The following is a 3682-nucleotide window of genomic DNA, read 5'->3' as shown; positions in this document are numbered from 1 at the left end:
CCTGGAGCAGTTTGTTCCGAGTTGAGCCATGGGATTTTGCTAGTTGTGGGTTTCCTCCTGGGTGAGTGAGCCGGGTCCCATGTTTTTTCCTTCAAACAAAAAAGTGATCTATTTGTCAAGGTGATCCTAGGCGTCCGGAGCTTTGCTGTTTAAAAAAAAGTGTACTATATGATGAGATTTAGTTTGTAATATAACCTAACTATGTTTGCTTAATAATACTAATCTTTGGCCAATGACGCCATTATTTCGTAGTAGTTAATAACAAAGTAATGTTTTTAACTTTATTGAGCCAAAAAGTTATATAAAAACAGCTTTAGTGACATTCTAAAAATCTTAATAAATTGCAGTTACCTATTATAGGTTTATTAAATACAAAAGAGCCAAAGGGATGCTTATCCTCAAGAGGACAGAAATTAAAGCATTTCTTTGTGCAAAAGCCATCACAAGGTTCAAACCCAAAGCAAAACATCATCAATAAATTAACAATTAATCGCAATCCATAATCACCCTTGTATATATATCATAACCTCCTATAACAAGAAGATGATAAAAAAATATTTACAAAGTCTTCAAATCATGCCATGGGTTTGAGTGGTGCTAAACCCGCAACATTCTTCTTTTTCTTCATGAACCTCGCTCTTTATTTGCTTGTAATTGTAATTACTTCTTTGGAGGTAAATCTCGGCATCAGAGACTCCCACAAACAAGGTACAATCTATACATTTTTTACATTTCATATTTAAGTATATGTTTTTAAAGAGAATAAGTACGATTTCTTTTAACTGTATTTTTTGTGTCATGTACCAAGTAAGCAGATCAAAGTCTCATTTACTTGATCATCTTGTGTTAGTTAAAAAAGATCATGCTAAACGTACCCCTTGGTTGCTTGTAATCTACAAAAGTAACACAAAATATATAGTTAACTTTGGATTGATAGATGGTGTAACTCTTTTCTATTAAAATAAATTTTTTAACCGCTTTACTATTTAATGTTTTCACCTCTTTTTATACAAAACTCACTATGTCTTAAAAATACAAATTATCATATTTGTGACTTTTTCCCTTTTTAAATATTAACACCATTTCTTATTAAAATATTAATTATCACATAACACTAGATAACTATTCACAAAATTTGTGTAATTTATTACATAGAATAGGTTTGAGCCCGTGTTCCTCATGAGTGAAAAATATTATAAAAATAAAAATATATTATTTGTAATACTTAAAATTCAGTTATTTTATATAATAATTTTTGTTTATGACTTTTCTAATAAGTTTTTTAATATATTTATACACTATTAGTTTTAAGTTGCAAACCAAACCTGGTGTTTTATTTATTTTAAATATAAACATTCCAAACCAAACCTTGGTGTTTTATTTATTTTAAAAATAAAACATTCATACCCATATTATTATTTTAAATATTGTGTGCTTAAAAATGATATATAACAAAATGTTGTCATGGAATTAGAAACTAAATTCACAAGGCTAAGGTTTGGTTGTAATAGAAAATATATAAAAAAAATTATGTTTTAAAATAAAAAGAGAAATAATGAACATTTATAAATGGTTGGGTTAGAGAGATATGATAAGACAATGTGATTAACGATAATGTAGGGCTACATATAAGATATGTGCCCGTTGGTATTAAAGAAAAAAAATGTGAGTCAAAGGGAATCGGAATTCAAAATTAGACAAAATGATTACGATAATTATGTTTTTTTTTACATATTATGGGAAATCTGAATTTGAAAAATTCATTTAGTATCATAATTCTTTTATAATGAAAAAGAATATTTTATAAAAGTACAAATTAGTGTTAACATAAATTTTGACCTTAAATAGTAAATGTAACAACAAAATTGAAAGCAATGTTGGAAGTGTATTTTCATTGTATAATTCTTTATAATTCTCTTTAATCTCTTTAATGTGCAAAATTTGTAGCACCATTTGCGTTGCTTTGAATTCAACAACCAAAACATATCAACAGGAACATGATTTTCTACTTAGTCAGCAACATAAGAATTGTTGTAGCATCCAATTTATAGTATAATAAAATAAGGTGGTAACAAAATAATAGAATGAAACTAAGGTCATATGAATCTTGAAATGAATTTAACATACCTTTTTTGATCATATTATATGCATGTCCACTACCATGTTTCATCTTAAAAGTCAATACAAATTCAAGTCCAACTAAACTAACATGGTAGTTTCAACAGGAATTTTCTACAGTTTGGTAAATCTTTGGTAGTGGGTAATAGCTAAAAACATGATAATTGAAACGCCAAAGGAAAAAACATAACATAATAAAAAAAATAAACTAATCAGGATAAATTTCTATAAAGGTAGTTCGTTACAATAATCCGATAACAACATAATGTTTTGTGTTATTTTAAAAATATAAAAAATCATTTTAAATATATAAAAAATAAAAGAAAAAAAGAATTTAAAAAATGTGTTTTAAAAATAATAATAATAATAAAAAATAACAAAATGACAAAAAAGAAACAAAAAGGGCTTAAATCGTATTTGACAGTGGACATGTTAAGTATAAAAACAAAGACATGTGTAAACCATTTTCCTAAGTTTTTGTTTGGTAACAAATTTTAAGTTTGTTAAGTATAAAAACAAAGACATAATTTTTCAATGTCTTGTGCTGCATCTGTTCTAACTATTCCGGCGAGAATATTTCCGATATACTACCCGTTCGGCAACATGGCAACCGGTTATGTGGTTATATTGTCTCTCTTAGCGGGAGTTGTCGGTTTTACAACTTCTATCACCGGATGGAGTAATGCCGCCCAACCTAACGCTTCCAAACTATACGCAGCTTTTGCTTCTTCTCTTATCACTTGGTCACTCGCATTGCTTGCTATGGGGTATAAGTATATACTTGTTATCTTTCTCAATATCATTATATTTATTTTGTTAATGACCATTGGTTAGTTATGTTATGTGTATGTAATATAAACATGTAAATTAATATTAATTCATAAAACGTGTCTTCAGATTTGCCTGCAAAGAGAAAAGTATTGGTTGGACCGGGGACAACTTGGTACTACTATTTCTATTTCATACTTAGAAACCAATTTAGATAGATATATTAAGTATGTTTTAAATTGCAAATTTATAACACGGTAACTGTAGGGGTATGGTACTAAACCCGGCTTACGACCTTAATATATTATGTTTGGCTTATTTTATTATATGGACTAATACAATATTATTGGGCTGAGGGGGTTTTGTGGAGGTAACCCTAACTGGGCTAGGCCCATTAAGGTACCATGATGGTGGCCATGAGGCTCCCTATATAAGGAGGTCTCCACCTCCTTATTAAGGGTTGTTGTTCTCAATAAGAGCCACCACCATAACCATTTTTGTGTCTGTAAACAAGAGATTCTCGAGATTTCTTAGCAGTCACCTCCACACCCCCAAAAACCATTGCAGATCTGAACGGAGGAGAGCGAGATTTGGTTACATCATCCCGTAGAAGACGATCCGAACTATGCCTGGTACGTTTCGCGCTTCTTCATTGGCGCCATCCGTGGGACAATGTTGTGTACAGAACGTTCTAGAGAGCCTATTGACGATCTTAAGCGGGACGCAATTACTTGGCTTGATGGCGATTCATGTTGAGATTGAAGAGCTTGTGAGGTTTGGTGGGGGGCTAGTGTAA

General features: G+C 30.4%; 1 protein-coding gene across 1 annotated transcript; it reads left to right on the top strand.

The window, feature by feature from the left end:
* The first annotated feature begins 581 nt into the window (after window positions 1-581).
* On the top strand, window positions 582-3682 carry LOC143600671 (membrane protein PM19L-like). The gene is made up of 4 exons (XM_077078293.1): window positions 582-707; window positions 2665-2885; window positions 3016-3061; window positions 3572-3682. The coding sequence occupies exons 1-4, from the start codon at window positions 582-584 to the stop codon at window positions 3680-3682; spliced, it is 504 nt and encodes a 167-aa protein (XP_076934408.1).

Source organism: Bidens hawaiensis, unplaced genomic scaffold (genome assembly GCF_021521415.1).
Source record: "Bidens hawaiensis isolate Kalapana, Puna unplaced genomic scaffold, B.hawaiensis_p1.1 tig00054759_1, whole genome shotgun sequence".
In the NCBI taxonomy this organism is placed as follows: Eukaryota; Viridiplantae; Streptophyta; class Magnoliopsida; order Asterales; family Asteraceae; genus Bidens; species Bidens hawaiensis.
The sequence above is the reverse complement of the archived record's forward strand: the minus strand, read 5'-3'. Positions and strand labels throughout refer to the sequence as shown.